General features: G+C 39.0%; 1 protein-coding gene across 1 annotated transcript in view; it reads left to right on the forward strand.

The window, feature by feature from the left end:
- The window catches only part of LOC113973625 (von Willebrand factor D and EGF domain-containing protein-like), a 178579-nt gene that overhangs the window by 123357 nt on the left and 38426 nt on the right, over window positions 1–16796 (forward strand). The window contains exon 21 of the mRNA XM_027695986.1: window positions 11964–12848. Coding sequence (XP_027551787.1) covers window positions 11964–12848 — 885 coding nt within the window. The remainder of the gene's footprint in view (window positions 1–11963; window positions 12849–16796) is intronic.

Raw genomic sequence — 16796 nt, forward strand, 5'->3', positions numbered from 1 at the left:
CAGCTGTAGGTATTGGTACAGTAAATCAGGCACACTTACATTCTGCTTATATAAACATTAACCAATAAATTTGTCTATGTTCTAAAAAGGGAAATGCAGACAGTAGCTGCCATTTATTGTGATTCATACAGGTCATATACAACTCCAGGCAAGATTTCAGAAACATCCTAAGTATCAGGATCTGAAACTAGTCAATGCTTCTTTCAAAAGTGAGCTGTATATCAGAGGCTGGGGGATGTTTCATATTTTTCTCTTGAATAAGCAAGCTGAGTCAGAACTTCATGGTGACATGTGGCCATTCAACCAGCTTGAGCACCTTGGGAAGGGAATGAAGAGGAATTACTTTTTGTTCCATCAGAAGCTTATACTCACTCCTGTGAATTATATCACAATATAAACAATGAGAATTTTGTGCCTCAAGGTTAAATGAGAGCAGTCATTTGGTTTAATACTTAGAAATGAAAGCAATTGCTGCAGCTGTATGAGTGTCCCAATTTATGGTCAAAATGATCAGTTTAACTTTCCTTCCCATGTGCTTTGCTAGTTGAAGCAGAAGTCCTGTATAGCATTGATGATTAAAAGATATCAGACAAAAAAAGAATTAGCTTTCAATTAAATTTACGTACAGTTGCGAATTATGATTATTTTTAAATCCTCCCTGTTAGAATAATAGCTTCTCTCCCTTGTAACTTATGGTATCGGTCTTCAAATGAAACAGAATAAATCCTCTTCAGCTTGCTACAGTGCTTGTGAAGGTACTGAGATTGTGTGCCACTTCCTTCCAACTCTAGTAATTTTAATCTAAAAATACTCCTGCTAATCCCTATTTTGTACTTTTATTGGCTGCTTTTGATGTGAAATTATACTCAATTGCAGTGATTTAAGGATTAAAGGATAAGTATTTCTTCATACTGAAATCACAAAAATTACCAAACTGCCTTTGTAGGCTACTGAGGAGAAAAATATGCCAGAAGAAAATTGTTTCTTAGTCTGTATTTGATAAGCTGCACCCAAAAAGTCCGTCAATTTTTATTTATAATCAAAAAAGTACCATTTCCACAGCATTGATATGTGATGGGTATTCATCTTTGAAAGTACTTGACTTACTGCAAACTATGTAACTTCACAAATAAGTTCCCGAGCTGTATTTACCTTCCCTGCCAACAATACAGAACCTCATTCTGTTCTTTCTTACATATTTTACCTGGCTTATATCAGTAGTTGGTACCACTTTAAATTGACCAAACTTGGTTGCAATTTTTCTTGAAGAACATCAGAATAGTCTTAAGGAAAAGCCAGTATGGAATTTCATATGTAAAGAGAAATTGCTATTTTTTTTAAACAGATTCTCCTATCAGAGACAAAAAGCTATTTCTCTCCCTTCAAAATCCATCAAGCAGGTATCCTACATTTATTTAAAAATTTACTAGGAGGATCAAAACTCCCTTAAGTCTGCTGGCATTGCAATAAAGAGGAAAGTCTAAGGAATTTAAATCTGTCCAGGCTTCCCTGGGAACATTTCACGTTTGTATAAAATATCTGTTACCTTTTTGCTGGAAGAGGCAGATCTATTAAATCAAACCATGCAGTATCATTGGGCGTACTCTTGGCACAAAGAAAATGAATATATCCTAATGGGGGGGGTTGGTGATGTTCCTACATGTTGCAATATCAGTTCTCATCACACGCTACGGGTATTTCTCTAGACTGGTTTCATCACTCACAGTCACAGAGATACCCATCTGTTTGCACTTTCTTTAGCAGGTTAGAGAGGTTGATGTCATCACAAAGGATTTATTTTTTTCCTATTAGTAAATCAGCAATTTTACTTGACAAAGCAGTGCCACATCCATCACCGATAAAAGATTGTTTGTTCAGAGCCAGCTCTTTCTGCCTCTCCTGGTTTAGGCAGCTCAAGATCAAGGGAGAGGATGATTTTATGATCTCTGTAATCGAGTTCTGCTTTACCATTGTGAACACCACTGGAAGATCTCCTGTCATAGCGGTTAATTTGCAGTACTGTAGACATTTGGCACTTGCTATACTTTGTATGTGGCAGCTATTTGTTATGTTTATGTGTTCTATGCTTTACATTCCTGTATCTGCCTGAATTCACTTTGATTTTACATCAGAGAGACCTCTGTCACCTTCTCATTTGCACCACTGTCAGATCAACATCAAGGTGTGGATTTAAAAGAAGAGTAAAACGTTTTGAAGTAAAAGAACGTGTGTGTGTTTAAACCCATAGTGCTCAGTCAAACACTAGAGGAACATAAGTTTTACATTCTTAAATTTTGAATGGGAAATAACCCCTGTCATTATTAGCACTTATCACTGATCGCTCTCCATGAAAAATAAATAACTCCAGTAAGAGCTTTGGTCACCAAACCAAGGTTTCATGTCTGAAGTTAAGTGCAGGATTAGGGACCTCTTGCTGCCTGGAACCAATCAAATGATTTTGCTTCAAGACATGACTGAAGAACATAATGGACTCCTTTCATCTCTTATCTAACAGAATTGATGAATTTGCATTAAAAAGATCAAGGCCCAGATTCCAGTCTCACTTACACCAGTGTAAATCATAAGAGACTCCATTATCCTAATGGACTGAGCTGAGCAGCGTTCCTGGGAGACACCACTTAAAACCTGTTAAGGTAGGCACATCCCACACAGAACTTTTAGATATGAAATCTGATAAAATGCACACACTGTTCAGCAGTCAGAGGGTGCTTTGCAATGAGTAACTAACCCATCTTGACATGGTTTATGCTATGAGTTACAAGGCTTACCTGAAGGTGGGGATATTTGATGCTGCAGCCATTAGCTGTCAGGTTGCCTGAGCTTCTTGCAAAAAAAGGCATAACAGAAATACCAAATAAATAGTAAATGATACTGTGATTTGCCTCTGTGTGGTAATAGCTCTCAGCTCTCCTGGCAGGCTCCAAAACCAGGAAGTATTGCAACTCAATGGCTTCCAGCTCTTAGCTGTGACTCAGGGCATGGAAACTCTGCCCACAGCTCATCTTTGGAATGTGTGCTGAAAGTGTCCAATCCCTTTCACAAACTGTATTTCTAGTTGGTGTATATCATGACAAAATGTACATTTTTTCTTTTTTTTTTTTGACCAGTTATGATGTAATGATGTGTCCTTCAGGGGGTATGTGATGAAATGGCAACTGAAGTGGGGTTAGAAATGCCACACAAAGACATTCCATATAAATTTGGCACCATGAAAGACACAGTTTTGCAAATGGTATACCAGTAATCTTCACATGAGGCCAGGATCAGCCTGACATTTTGAATGTAAGCTCTGACCCTTTCCTACCCTTTGAGTCTGTAATTGCCATTGAAAATCCACTCCTGTACTTGTCAAGACAGAAAGGAGATCAGAGAGCCTTTCTGATGGCTTTCTCCTCCTGAGGGATACCTAATAAAATATTAAGCATTTTCAGAAAAATATCAACAGAGGCCTGTACGGTATATGCTGTGACCCAAACATAACAACCAAAGTAGGCACAGTGGGAAGAATATGTTTAGATAATTTAAAAGATAAACGTTTTCCAGCATCACTGATCCATACACTCTGTCAATCCAGAACTCGTTAAGTGCTTCCAATACAGATGATATATTTAGGAAATTATGTAGCTCAGCAATAGAAGACCAATGAAGCCCAAGCCATAAAACCACTAGGGAAGAGGTCTCAGCTACATGCCATGAATAATATTTACATTCAATCAGAACATCAAGTACAGATTACATTTCTCTCCTACCAAGAATGTGCCACCTTTTGCTTAAGCAATCACTGTGCCATCATGACTTTTAAGTGATAATAACAACTCAGTCTTCAACAAATAATCTGCGTAGGATACTGGCCCAGTAGTTTTTTACATTGACAGAGCAGAGAGCAGATTATCCTCTCTTAGAATTTCCAGGCTCATTTAATCATCCAGCTATAACAGCACACAGCTTTTAAAGAGAGTCAACCCTGTTTGCACAAATTTGACAAGATTGCTGTTTTGTTAAAGGCACTTAGAAGCCCTTTAAGACTGTAAGTAACTCATACTGGACTAATATCCTGGCCCCATTAAAGCAACACAAGAGCTTTGCTACTAGCAGATAAAGCAAAGCAGGAGCTGAAGAAAAAGGATTTGTAAGCAATGTAAAGCACAGTCCAGTGTAGGGGGGTAAAAATAGGTGTGAAATACATAGACTTACCCCTGCTAAGGGCAAATTTAGGGCTAGTTCCTTAATATCTTGCTGTTTTTTATGAACAGGTACCTACAGAGGTAGTGGCACCCACTTCACGGGACTTTCTTCCAGAATCAGGTGATGTTCACAGCCAAACCATGTGAATTTTGCCCCCAATATTACACGTCACACGAACAGAGCTAGTTTATTTCTGAAGGAATACAACAACAGCCTAAAGCTAAGACAAGGCAACTGATCCTCTGGGATGCAGGAGGAAATGATCTCTCATGCTGATAATATATTAGATTTAGAATTTCATAGAATAGCAATGTTGGGAGGGACCTCAAAAGGTCATCTGGTCCAAGCTTTGTTTTGTCAGAGAACTAGCTAAGAACTTCTATGACATGACATCTGAAAACTTATTATTGAAGTTCCTTGCTTTTTGTTTTCTAAATTAGGAAGAAACTATAGATAGTCATTAACCTAATCAGTAGAAGTTGTGGAGAATTCCACTAAAGCATAATTTCACTGAGAGTATTTATATGTGCTTATATGACATTAAAATAGATTCATTACTGATTCCCAGTAAGGCATAGTTTGGTTTGTTTCTTGGCTTTCATATGTAAAATAATTCATTTTTATGTGTTTACAGCCCAAAACAACATAATTATAGTTTTAGACCATTTATTTCTTGAATTGAATAAAAGGAGAATTTCAGTAAAATATTCAAATTTAAGCTATTTTTTTCTTTGAAGAAATATTATGGCTCTTCTTTTGAAGAAATGTTATGAACTTACTTTATAATCTATTATTACTCTTCTAAAGGATTCTACATAGATATTTCAGGGAATTAGACAGGGATGCTTCAGAGACAATCTGCCTTGATTTAGTCTACTTTGTATATATCTATCAACCTGTTCAAGCCATGAGAGAGTCTGGAGGCCCAGGAGGAATCATCAGATAAGAACACAGTTTCTATTAATTTTTTCATCTATCTCAGTGCTGACAAGTAAAATATACTGTCAATTCCTGAATAGAAAATATAATTTACTTTTACAAACTCTATCTTAATACCATCTTTGTAGCTGCTGAAATAATACAGTTTCAGGCTCAAATAATTGGAGAAGATAGAACACAAAGAGGAGAGGTAAAGGTTCAGACCTGCAAGATGGACAAGGGATAATGAAAGAAAGGATGATAAAACAGTTATGAGGGGATTAAGCAGGTGATCCATGGTGTTTTAAAACACAACCACGCTTCTCCTTCACTTCCTGTTTTATTGGCTGGATGTTCAGAGAAAAGCACAGGAAAAGCACTTCTAAAAACAGCAGCAGAGAAGGGATTAGACCCAAGGAATGTAAAGAGCAGGGAAGGAGATCTAACAACGAAGGAGTGATGGGAGCACGGCTCCTGTGCAAGGGGTGAGAGCAGTTCAAACATTTTGAGTTTTTCCAACCCCCAGGAGAGAACTTTTCAATTAAATCTGGAAATAAACTGGAAGGTAGGAGAGGTGTTTGAGAAAACATAGCAGGTTTATAAATCTCCATACGCAATCCAAAAAAAGATACTGATAAAGGAAATTGTTGATAGAGAAGGAAAAAAGATCCCTGTTTGGGGATTATGCTCATATCTTTGCAATCACTAATTCTTTCAGTATTTCTAAAAACACTGTCTCTAGTGACCCCGATGTTAAAATTTCTATTGAAAACGTACAGAAAAGATCACAAAAGAAGTAAAGAAAAAACCCCAACAAACACAGTCTGCAAACAAAGTGCACAAAACACATTCTTTTCCTCAAAGACCCATTTTTCTGTACAGCTGTCATTGTGTTCATCACCTTCTTGCACTGTTCCTTCACTTTGCCTGTATATGATGCCCAAGAATCTTACTAACCAAAAGCTGATGGATACCTCCTTGGAAAGCAGAACCACATATAATAGGTGAAAATGCCATGGGTTAGGATGAATTTCATATTTAAAACTGTTCTATTAGTTTCAGACTTGAGTGTCATTCTAGGCCTTCAGCTCACAACCTGATACTACTATTATCTACTCAGGACCCTTAAAAAGTAACCAATCATTCAGCTAGCTGAAGTGAATATAAATTCAGGCAGTGTTAGTGCCCCCTCTTTTCTCCTCCTAGTCTTTTCTTTCACTTAATCTTCACAACCAATCTTCAATTAATATTCTCTGCCTCTTAACCTTCACAAAAGTTTTTTGTTTCTTAAACTCCAAATCATAATTCTTTATATTCCCTGTAAAAAAATGAGCTATACCTAAGAAAATCTTTCTAAGGCACTGTTTTTGTACTTGTTCAGTATGAAAGGGGTTGTCTTTATGTGTTCCTTGACATACCTTAGATAAGACCAAAAACGTTCTCTGGCGTGTAGTCAGTCATGTAATTTTTATGTTTGTGAACTGTTTGCTTCCTGACCAACCATCTCAGAATCTCCATTTTCTTTAAGTACATCAGTTAATGAATTGAGATGTCAATTATATTCAGAAAACCTTGAGGCAAACAAACTGTGCAGTGATGCAAAAAAATACAAAAGACTTTTAATGGGACATTAGTAAACACAGTATCTCATACTGAGTTAATATTTTCATTTATTCTTATGTAGGATTTCAGCATCCCAGAACTGGAAAAGGACCTCCTTGATGGCAGAGTCTAGATCCCATTTGTGGAAATCGTTTACTCTGAACACAGAGATACTCTTAAACAAGGTTTAGGGGATGAATTGACTGGAGATCCCAGGTTTTCTCCTCCACAAAAGTGTTGTGTTACAGCAGAATGTATTTCATAGACACAAAACAAATTTGCCTTGCAGATTATGAATGGTCTAACAGAATTGTGCATGTGCAGCTGCAGCTACAGTGACAAACAAGAGCCTGAAGCAGAGGAATAGTTTTAATCAGAAGTGGTTGAGTGATGCAGACTCCATAGACTATTCCCCATTGCTCATGATTTTGGTAGGTTAAGGGGAAGAAAATTGCTCACCAGATAGCAACATCAGCAACACAATCTCATTTTCTATCAGGCTGAAACAGCTCAGGGACAATGAACTAGATGTTCACCTTTTAATTTCATCATTAAAGCATCAAGTGAGTAAATTTACCCATCACAGAAGTGGTGGTTTGAGAGCACAGATTTTGCAAAGACTGAATACACATGTGCACATGGATACAGAGCCAGTGCTGACCTGTCTGGATGTGAGGCATGGCAAGTGCCTGGCTCTTTGAGCACAGCACGAGCTAAATAGCCTGGCTGGCTCCTTCTGTCTGCCTGTGCACAGCCAATGGCTTTCACACAGCTCCACATTGTTTTCTGCTTTCTGAATCACAGATTTGGGCATCTCTTACATAAATGTGATTGCTCATATTCTCTATTTTCACATCTTTCAAAGTGAGGTTTAATTTTTCCTGTGCCTACTTCCAGTGTGTTGTGTGTTTTAACACACAAAAAATTGAAAATTTCACTTTTCAATTTTTGACATAAAAAATAGGTAAAGGATCATTAGGTCTAAACTTAAGGTCCTTTCTAAATTTATACTAATATCCCAGTCACAATGAGCCTTTGAAATGCTTTTGTTTCTACAAATATAATCCTGGAAGTATACCCTTCGTAAAAAATGGGAAGTCAAAACTGTACCTCACTTACAGAGGAACTGAGGAATTTAGTCTGGGAGTTGCTGCTTGTCATTGTAAGAGAAGATATGGTGACTGGGAAGCCCAACCAGCACCTAATGGGGGCAACTTCTGGATGCTTAAGAGGAAGGAAGGGAGTATCAAAGCTGTATTACTGCATATTTGGGGGAGGGAATACATTAGGGTATGTTTGTTTAGCTAAACAGAAGATTTAGGAATTAAATACGCTCTGACTAGAGAAGAAAGCAATCCCAGAACTTAATGATATTAAAGAGCAGATTAGGAATTGAGGTAAAAACATAATTTCCCTGAAGCTCCCGTTGACAGCTGCTCCATTTCCCCTTTGTCACAGAGTAAATGCAGAAAAAAACATTAACATGGAAACATACAGAAAGAAATGGGAAGGTCCTTAATACTCTGGTAGCAAGACTTCTTAGACCAGTGCAATTTTCTATTCTCTCTTGACATTTTAAATAAGATTTATGTGCTGGTAGATGTTTCAAATTTTAAATGATGACCCACACTGTGTAATATGTCAAAAGAACCTTTCTCTTTCGACACACTTCTGAATGAGAAATGTGCTGGACAGCAGGTACTACTAAATGTTAATAGCTCTAAAACTACACAAATTGTAAATTTATAGAATTGTGTTAATAATGAATTCTTAAACTATTCACAGAATTCTGAAGCAGTTGTAGCTTGAGCAGAATTAAAGGTGCCCATAATCCTCTGAAGTGACAGGTAGAGGTGGCCACAGCCAGAGGAGTTTTCTAGGGAGAAGGAGTCAGTCTCCACCTGAAGAGTACTGTTTTGAGGCATTATATTAGATTAAAAGAGAGACAAGCACTTGAGATTACATTGAAATGTTTACAGAGTCTCAGCCATGTCACTGCATAAAAAAAAGTTGCACTTACTTTTGAGAACCAAAAGGCAAGTTTCTGACTCTAAGCTGTGAAGAGAAGCGTGGCAATGAAAAGGCAATAAATACTGATGTCTGCAGGAAGTTTAAAGCAAGAGTTTGAGGTGTCAGCTGCTAGTTTGGATCAGGATGGGGCTGTGTCCAAGGCATGTGGCTTGTAAAGAAAGGTGTGAAGGTGCAAAAGTTTAAGGCCAACAAAGACTCCGGTGAACAGCAGCAAGGAATATGGCAACCAAACTGGTGCACCCTGTCCTAGGAAGAGCATGAAATGTGTGCTGTTTCTCTGGGAACAGAAACAGCTGGGGACAGAAGGGAATGTGATTTCTCCTAATTCAGGTCTGGATCTGACCTTTTTCTGAAAGTTGTAAATGCAAATAAAAAAAAACAAATAAACAAAAAAAAAAAAACTCAGAAGAGAAAAAATATATTGGATTTATTCTCTGTATTTCAGAATGTTGATATCTCACCCTGTGTTTGAGAGATGTCAAGTGCCTTCCCTGTTTGTGAATGACTGTTTTCATCAGGTTAAGTAGTCATTTCATTCCCTTTGCAATGAACATGATCCTCTTCATGTTCTTTAGTAGTTCCCTATAAAATGCAATTCAAGGGAGAGAAGAAGTCAGAATTTGCTGTGCCTTAGCAACACTATGATGACATTGGCAAGCATGAACCAGAGACTGGTTGTGACGGCTCTGATTTCTGAGCTTGGTGTGAGTGGCACAAAATATCTGAAACACTGGGCAAACTAAAGCCTGGAGGGTCACATGGATGGGAAGTGTCCCGGTGTCGAATTGGATGAGGGACGTTAAACCTGTGTCTCAGAAATCTACCCTCTGTCACCCTTGTTCTAATTTTCCCCAGCTAGGAGATGACAGAGGAATCTGTCCTGGGGCCTGAACCATCCCAGCATTGCTCTGTGCTCGCAGTGGTGTAGCTCCATCAATGTGAGTAGAGGTCCTGCCATGCACAGCAGGGGCAAAGCAGCAGGTTCTCGGTCTCATCTACCTCCATGAAAAATAAATTCAGTTATTCCACTGCTGCACATTTCCCTGTTACTATAGGCAGAAATACTGACAGGTAGTGAAAATGTGTTTTTGTTTAGTCGTATAACCTTGAGCACTTTGCCTTGTCATTTTTTCTGTTATTTTCATCCAGTCCAATATGCTGGCATGACAGGGAAAAACAGATTCACACACTCTGCATTGATAATGGGTTATACATTTGAAGATATTGATCAACATCAGGGAAAGTAAATTGAAGTAGCACAGAATTTGAGAAAGCTGCTGAATACAGACAACTGATTGTGCAACCTTTTGGTTTACTTTCTTTGTTTTAGCTTATTTAGTTACCTGGAAGACTGCAGAAAGAAATTTTCAGGTATTCCAGAAAAAAATCTATCGTATTCCAATCCGAACTAAATTACATAGTATGAATATCTGAAATAATGAAAGCTGAGAGGACACTCTAGTTGCCATATTTGAATGGTGCCAACATCCTATGAGGTTCAGTGGCCCCTACAAAGTGGATGAGGGACCTTGATCAGTATATGTCATAATGAACAACCAACCAAAATGTATCATTACTCTTCATTGACAGTGTTATTTGAGATGCAAAAATTACATTATCACAGAAACACTCCAACAGTGTGCTCTCCCTTGCCTTATAAGGAAAGATGAATCTCGTTTGTGGGATGGGTATATCACCTGTATCATCTGCTAAAGAAATAAAAGATTTCCCTTTCTCAGGTAGTCAGTCTGATCTCCTTACTAGTTACTCAAATTTAATTAGGAGGAAGATCCATTTAATTATGACACAGTAGAAGGAGCTCAAAGCTATAATCAGGGCTCATTTTGGAAATTTATCAGAGAGGTCATTCAGCCCTTCACTGTCATTCCTGTTGATTTCTGGTCCCTGAGTCAAATTTTCCAGGGGCAGTAATGATCATCTATTACTGATAATTTTCTATGGAGATATTTCTTTCATCTTCCATTCATTTTTTAAAATCCTTTGGCTTCTCCTATCCTTTCATGCTCCTTTTGCTGACATCCTCCCTTCTTCATCATCTCTTTTCTTCCATTCTGTGTACCTTACCTTTTGTCAGACTTACTTTGGACAGTGAAATCCTTCTATTTCCTACTCTACTCAATACCATGTATTTACCTACTGATGGCCATAGCTCCATCCAGTACCATTGTAAGACTCCAGAACATTATTCTTCAGGGTAATGGAAACTCATCAGCTGCCAGCAAAATGACACTGTTTATCAGCCAAATAAACACAACTTTGGCTGCCAGGATTTGCTTAGTCAATGCTCTAACTTTCATTTGACTCTTGCCAGGCATCTGAATCTGTTTCCTTGTTAACTATGGCTAAGTTCTACATCAATGGGAGTTTTTAGAAAGTGATTAATATTCATATTTAAAAGAAAGAGGTACATCCTGCATGGGGTTAACCCTAGAACCAAGCGAGGTTTTCTGTCCAGGATCCAATATATTCCATATCCTACGGAATGAGTATGCCAGAACCGGTTAAAAATAGCTTCTTCCATTCATTAGTGTCAGCAGATGGCCATTAATCTTCCTGAAAGTATTGATTCAAACTACTCGTCTCCACTTTCCAGGCCCTTCACAGACTCCCCTCTGCCCATCTATCATCCCTCCTTACACAGCTGAAAAGGTGGCTGGCTCTGGAACAAGTGGGTGACAGTAACAAACCAGCAACTCCCTTGCACGCTGCCCCTCACGTCTGCAGGGAGCTGTACACAGCATCAACAAAGCTTTGCCATTTGTCTCCTTTAAACACTTTCCTAAAGCTTCCCTTTGCCATAAGGACTACAAAAGCATTACATAGTCATACACTGGACTAGAGTCTCTCTAGGACACAATCTTGCCAAGGACCATCTTAGCATTGTGTGCTTCTCCATCTCCAATATCTGTCTGTCACAAACTGCAATGCCTTGTCTCCTTGACTTCAAGTTCATGATCTACCACCCTGTAAGAGTCAGCATTGCAGTTCCCTGTGTCACCCATATCAGATAAACCCATGTCATTCCTATGCCAGTCAGCATAAATGTGCCCTAGTATCATGATAATTAACTCTTTTGCTTCTAGAATTGATGTTCTGTTTTTTGTTCCTAAGCTAAGTGTTCACTGTGGTTCCTTTAAACTCCAGACCACCAAATTCAGCTAATATAGATCTTCCTTCTGTCCTAGTTTCAAGATCTTCCCAAAGCTACGTGGATTTTCCTGGAAGAAATATTGAAGATGCAAGAGGCTCTCACCAGGAAGATGTATTAAAGACATCAAGAAATGTATTCTCCCTTCTTTCCCAAACCCAAATTCCAAGACAAGATATTACACATTTTTTGGAAAGAAACCCCACAGTCATTTACACTCCATCCCTTGCAGTGAAAAGGAAGACTTCCCAAGCTCAGACATTGCCAGCAAAAAAACCTGATGTGGAGTTCACAGTACCCAAGAAACAATCTTTTCTTGAAAAAAGAAGTGATACACACACACTCCTTCTGCATGAGGAGCCAGACCCCAGAGCCCCAGCTGTCAGTGTGACACTCCAAACCCCTCTCCATTTCAAACAACACAAACCAGCTACAACACTGACTGTTCCTTCTCATCACAACACAAGTGCAAGTTCATTCTTTGCAAGGCCACCTGCTGTTCATCAAACTCGCTCCAAGTATGGCTATTCTCCCAGGAAATGGCCTGGTAGAGTTGCAGTCTTGAGGACTAAAGCATCCCCAGATTTCCCAACAGAGCAGCCAAGAGCATCACCTTCGGTAACACACCTCCCCTCCCCTTCCCATTTAATCAGTTCTTCCCTTGATACAGCTTCTCGGAGTGACCCAGCAGGGTCTTCTCCCAAAGCAAGGCTTCCAGTACAGACCACAGAAGCCAGAAAGTTGTTCAGCAAAGCAATGGATCATGTGGAACTGCCCAAACCCAGTGATGGGATGCATCACAAAGTCACGTGTGCTGATATGCTCTGCTTTCCTGATGTGCGGTGCGAGCCAGCTGAAGATGGAGGATTTAAATGTGGGCCTTGTCCTGCTGGATACAGGGGTGATGGAATTACATGTGAAGGTAAGGGCGAAAATCCTCTCTAAGATTCTTTTATAACTTCAGGTCTAACAATTCTCAAAAGGAAAAATTAATTTTTATTATGAATTCAGAGATTTTTATAGCTGGGATCATTCTGTTTTCAAAACCAATTATATTTCAAAATAAGAAACTAAATCTGTAATTTTGAAAAAGCTCTTTCTGCTTACAAAAATGACATGTTTATTTGATAATATCTAATCTATTGAAACCAGGGACAGATTGTCATCTTGCTTATCCTTGTGTAAGGCCAGGTTCATTCTACTGAAGTCATCACATTTGAAAACATATCAAACTTCTGTGGGAAAGAGTAAAATTGACTCTGTTTCTCTATACAGCACATATTCTATGAAAACTAAGTGTTCCACTACCTTACAAATTACTTGTAAATATTTATCTAATATCTTAAATACGAAACTGAGCTTGCCCTCTGAAATGTATAACACCAGAAGGGTTTTCACAATATATTGAGTTATTCATGAGACAGCTGAGAATACCTCTGTAAAACAATAGAATTGTGCACATTGTTGAAGTAATGAATTCCTTGACTTAGCTACCATTAATCACACCTTTTGTTGACATGCCTCTGATAAGTTCATCTCGTAACTGGCCTTTCACTGCACAAAGCAAAAGCATTTGCATCATCTGTTTCACTCTCTTTCACAACTGGTCTCTCATGTTCCATGCCCAGAGCAGACAGGAGTAGGGGGGTCTCAGCTGTGATGTGCTGTGGAGGACCTTGCAGGGAGGACCTGTGGAGGACCTTTACACCCCCAGCTTTGTTGGGGTGTAAAGCCCCCACCATTGCTGCAGCCCTCTGAGCTCAGAGAACTGCTGGAGACAGTTCACAAAATGTACAAGAAAAGGTTACTATTATCTTGGGCGCTATAATTTTTTGCCTGTTTGCACATTTCTGAAATGCCCTTTCTAAAGGACTTAAGGTTACTCGGCACAAAAGATCCTGTCTTTGACCTCTATTTTACACCTGGAGATGGAAAAGCACCAACTAGCTACAAGTACTGGGAAGCCCAAAGCAAGTCTGACCCCTGAACAGTCTCCCCTCAAAGACCAGACCCAGGTACAAACGAATATTTACAGATATGAATACACAGCTACTGTGTCTATGTTTAGTAGGCCCATCAGTATAAGCCTTAAAACATAAATCTATCTTAAAATATAAATCTCCCTCTGCCTTTTACTATCTTGCAAGATGAGATGTTTTCTTCAATTACTGGTATTACCGAAAATCTCTCTGGAGAGTCCTTAGGATGAAATACTTTATTACCAACATCATTCTGTGTCTCGGGGCTTGATGACATGATGCACAAACATCCTTTATTTGTCTCTTGTCACTGACTCTGACACCTGACTCAATAATTAGCCTGTCTGCTCCCTCCTCTGCTTCATCCTGAGCTCCTCTGCCCACCTGTGGGCAGCACCTTGGAGCACGGCCAGTAGCGTGAAGAGCACCCATTGTACCTCCAGCTGTGGATGTCTCTTCCCATGTCAGAGGCAGCTGATTCATTGTGACAGATGAGGCTGAAAAATGAGGATAATTTCTTGGATTAAGGCCTGTCATAACCTCAGCTATCATCACCTTACAATGTGGACACAACTGTACTGAATCCTTTCAAGACAGTGGCCCCCTCTAAGAACAGCAGGCAGGAAAATTGGGCAAGGGATCAAAGCTTAGATGAGGCCAACATTTGCAAAATCTTCAGGCTTCAACACAACATCCTTGCCAAGTGAGCAAAAATGTCGACAGACTCAGACACTACTGATAGTTGTCACCTTCCCATTTGATATCCAAATTCACTGAGATAAAAGAAACAGCCAACTGGTAGCAAGTTTTAATACCTGTGGTGCTTGAGGCGATGTGACCTTTGTTTAATAAGAATGTCTGGAAATATTCTAAGATAATAAATACTTTTCTGATTGGTATTTATCTTGTGAGAGAATGTAATATTTTTTTTCCAGTTGTGCAGATTCAAAATCAGGCTCAGAGGACTCGCAGGGGAAAAAAAACCCCAACATCCTGAAAATTAATTTCTCTTCTAATGTAAATCATAACACATTCTATATCTGTAATATTCTTATCCCTTTGGACAAGCCCCTCAGTCTCCCTGTTATGATTTAATTGGAAGTCCTTTCCCTCTACTCTGACATTGGAATCACAGGCTCACAGGACCACAGGCTGGAAGAGATCCCTGGGGACAGTCAGGTACAACCTCTTACCTTCTTTTGGAAGAACTTAGCTAGCTAGCAGTGTGTTTTGCTTGCATTCAGGCATCTAAATTGAGATATGTTCAGATCCACTGAGATATTTCAGATCCAGCAATTTCCATTTAGATCACCCTATTGACATCCATGTTGTCTGTAAGTAGAATCCTGTTTTTCCTGATCTTGCTTTGGTGCAATAGGGATTACAGATTCTTAATTCTTTTATTTCTGACAGCAACTACATACTCTGCAGATGAGGTGAGATGAAGCAGTTCCTCAAAGCTCTACTCATCATTCCCCTGGCCTTTCTTATAGCTCACCAGCTTCTCAGCTCTTAGAGCTCTTTCACCTCCCTGCACAAAGACAATATGGCCATTTATTAGTGGCCTAATGTCAAGACTAGTCTGCCAAACAGACCAGCTTTAAAAGCTTCATTTCAGAGTAGTGTTTTGGAGATGCAGTTTTGGAGACAGCTGGCATAACCTATACAAAAATAAAAATATAAATAGGGAGGATCAGGCCTGATGTAGTCCCCTGGATTGTCCCACATTTCCTCTTGGAGAAAATGCTCTCTGTCTTTTGTGGAGTAAACTTAGCCAAGAGTTCCTCTGATGATGAAGGAGGTTGCTAAATAACTAATATTCACTCTGAGTGCCATTTCCAAGGATATATGCCATAAAACCCCATGCATTACTGCAGTATACTTCCAGCAGTTTTACAGGACAGCACATATCACCTGCCAACATGCACTGCAGGAGCCTCAGAACACTTACAGAGTTTTACCCATTTCAGCTCAGCATGCCAATGGAATGAAAACCTAGTGCTGTAATAATGCAAAACAATTCCAATTCAGGATTGCTTTCAGAACATTTCCGACATTTTGTCTGGTTTATTACAAGTGGCACATGTAATGCAGCACTTTGTAATTTTTAATGTTCTGGAATATTTGTTAATGTTGTTAGTCACCCTACAGAGCAATTACTTGTTGTCCTGCCCGTGTTCCCCACTCTACTACAGGGACACAGGCCTGAACTTTCAAAGATGTTGCACCCGCTGGACAAGGAAAAGGAGACAAATGCTGTTGTTTCCCTGGTTCATTCACCAGGGTCTATTCATATGACACTGCCCAAGAGAAGCTATTGTAGTCCTTAAGCTCCCCAGGGTGCCCTAAGGTGGAACACATCCTTTCCATTTGATAGCAGGGTTGAAGTTAATCAGAAACTCTGCTTTGGGCATAGTTTTTGAGCTTCTTTTTGAGAGACCTAGACCTGAAGACTGAAGAAAGATAAGAATTTAAGCCAAATTTCTGGTCATCCTTTTATTTGTGTTTCCATATTTCTAAAACTCTTTGATAGAGAGTGTCTGGTCACTGAAACTATACATTTAAAAAGTCAAAGTCTCTACTCAGTAGAATGCAGATAATTATTTTGAACTATTTTGGATTAGGGTGATATTTAATAACTAGCATCTTTCTGGTTTTTTAGTGTCATAAAAGAACTGCAGCATTCCTATGGAAGATGAAGTCATGCTACTTCAGAAATATTTTCTTAAAAATGTGAAGTCGGTAAAACTCTGGGATATTTTATAGGCTTTGCACTGTATTTTCTAAGGGAAGGTGTAGCCTAGAATAGTAGGAGTCATGCTTTCTGCTCAAGAGTTAAAAACACAGGATTGCTTTGACATTAAAAAACCACTGTTCAAACTAAATAATTT

This window comes from Neopelma chrysocephalum, unplaced genomic scaffold (genome assembly GCF_003984885.1).
Source record: "Neopelma chrysocephalum unplaced genomic scaffold, ASM398488v2 Primary Assembly neopelma1_103b, whole genome shotgun sequence".
In the NCBI taxonomy this organism is placed as follows: domain Eukaryota; kingdom Metazoa; phylum Chordata; class Aves; order Passeriformes; family Pipridae; genus Neopelma; species Neopelma chrysocephalum.